At 41.8% G+C, this 2,231-nt stretch overlaps 1 protein-coding gene across 1 annotated transcript; it reads left to right on the top strand.

Moving 5' to 3' along the window:
* The first annotated feature begins 696 nt into the window (after positions 1 to 696).
* Positions 697 to 1,726, top strand: LOC112607085 (olfactory receptor 2AT4). The gene has a single exon (XM_025358148.1). It carries the CDS (start codon positions 732 to 734, stop codon positions 1,692 to 1,694), a length of 963 nt encoding a protein of 320 aa, XP_025213933.1. The 5' UTR covers positions 697 to 731; the 3' UTR covers positions 1,695 to 1,726.
* Positions 1,727 to 2,231: the final 505 nt, after the last annotated feature.

Genomic DNA, 2,231 nt, shown 5'->3' with positions numbered 1-2,231 from the left:
AAATATGATTTGTGTAATTTATCCAGGTTTCCCTAGTCGTTGCAGTGAAAGTGTTGGGCTATCATGGTCTATTATATCCAATGCAGGAGCCGAAGTCCAGACACCTAGCTTAAATGGAGTCAGAAAGAACCACTACTCAAGGCATACAAGACTTAATAAGAGTGTGAGCAGCTGCATATTACACACAGCCTTGGAGAAAGGAGCCCCTCAATGGAACATGGTAGAACTTTGAGTGAGTGCAAAAGTAGAGACATGAGCTTAAGGACTTGATTTATGAGATCTGACATCAACCTAAACCACACAGCATGGAACCTTAGATGAAGACCAGCAGAAGCCTTTCCAAAGCACTTTCATAATTATTATTCAACAATCAACTGTTTAGATTTGATTTTTCCAGTAAAATATAAACTCTGGGAAGACAAGAACTTTGCCTGCCTTCTTCACTTTGATCACTTCATCACCTAAACAAAGTGTACAGACTTCTATTTGGTAGGTTATTAATTAATTAATAATCAATATTTGACAAATTTTGGGTTCACATGGTAAAAGTCAATACCATAGCCCCTCATCAGTCCTCCACAGTTGGTTGTAAATAATTGTGCTTATATTACCTACAGAGTAAACATTATAGAATTATCACTCCAGAATCCTTTGTTTCTATGGTTTCCAGATGTTTCCAGTGTCTAGATGTTCCAGCTGCTCATCTCTGAGAAATCCAGCTCTGTCTCACCATGGATGCCACAGCCTGTAATGAATCAGTGGATGGCTCACCCATCTTCTATCTGGTGGGCATCCCCTCTCTGCCAGAGATCTTCTTCCTCCCTGTGTTTTTTATTTTCCTCCTCTTCTACCTTCTCATCCTGATGGGTAATGCCCTGGTTCTGGTGGCTCTGGTGGCAGAGCCCAGCCTCCACAAGCCCATGTACTTCTTTCTGATCAATCTCTCCACCTTGGACATCCTTTTCACCACGACAACTGTCCCCAAGATGCTGTCCCTATTCTTGCTTGGGGACCGCTTCCTCAGCTTTTCTTCCTGCTTACTGCAGATGTACCTCTTCCAAAGTTTTACATGTTCAGAAGCCTTCATCCTGGTGGTCATGGCCTATGACCGCTATGTGGCTATCTGCCACCCACTGCACTACCCTGTCCTCATGAACCCACAGACCAATGCTACCTTGGCAGCCAGTGCCTGGCTTACTGCCCTCCTCCTGCCCATCCCAGCAGTAGTAAGGACCTCCCAGATGACATACAACAGGATTGCCTACATCTACCACTGCTTCTGTGATCATCTGGCTGTAGTCCAGGCCTCCTGCTCTGACACCACCCTCCAGATCCTCATGGGCTTCTGCATCGCCATGGTGGTGTCCTTCCTCCCCCTTCTCCTGGTGCTTCTCTCCTATGCCCACATCTTGGCCTCGGTGCTTCGCATCAGTTCCCGAGAAGGACGGGCAAAAGCCTTCTCCACCTGCAGCTCCCACCTCCTGGTGGTGGGCACCTACTACTCATCTATTGCTATAGCCTACGTGGCTTACAGGGTTGACCTGTCCCTTGACTTCCACATCATGGGCAATGTGGTATATGCCATTCTTACACCAATTCTCAACCCCCTCATTTACACTCTGAGAAACAGGGATGTAAAGGCAGCCATCACCAAAATCATGTCTCAAGACCTAAGCTGTGACAGGAGCATTTGACCTTTAAATGCAGCTAATTCTGCTTCCAGGACACCAAATAACAGTGCTTAGCACAGAGTAAGGACTCAATACATAATAATGAAATAATGTTAATTTTTATAGGAATCTTAAGTTGTTGTATAAAATTTTGCTATTTAGTAATCCAAGAAACCTTTACTAAAATAAAAAATCTTCATGGCAAAAAATTCTTATAAGCAAAGTCAAAAAAACAAATAAAAAACATATCACAGGGAAATGCAAATATTCATATTATACAAAGAATGTAGAAGACTGAAATAAACATTTCAATAAAAACATGGGCAAATATATGTGTAGACAAATCACCAAAAAAATGCAGTGGCCTTTAAATAATGAGTCTTCACTTTATAAAAAGAATACGAATTTAAATTGTGCTGAAATGCTATTTTTCACTTAATCAGATTAGCAAAAATCCAACATTTTGACAATATGCATGTAGAAAAACAGAACTTTTATAACTTGCTTGTGAGGATACAAACTGGTATAACACTACCACAATACCTACCAAAAGTACATATG

This window comes from Theropithecus gelada, chromosome 14 (assembly GCF_003255815.1).
Source record: "Theropithecus gelada isolate Dixy chromosome 14, Tgel_1.0, whole genome shotgun sequence".
Classification (NCBI taxonomy): domain Eukaryota; kingdom Metazoa; phylum Chordata; class Mammalia; order Primates; family Cercopithecidae; genus Theropithecus; species Theropithecus gelada.
Note: the sequence above shows the minus strand (reverse complement) of the source record. Positions and strands in the feature narration are given on the sequence as shown.

Excerpts from the sequence above, each read along its gene's own strand:
- LOC112607085 (XM_025358148.1), top strand. The coding sequence starts at position 732 with ATGGATGCCACAGCCTGTAATGAATCAGTGGATGGCTCACCCATCTTC.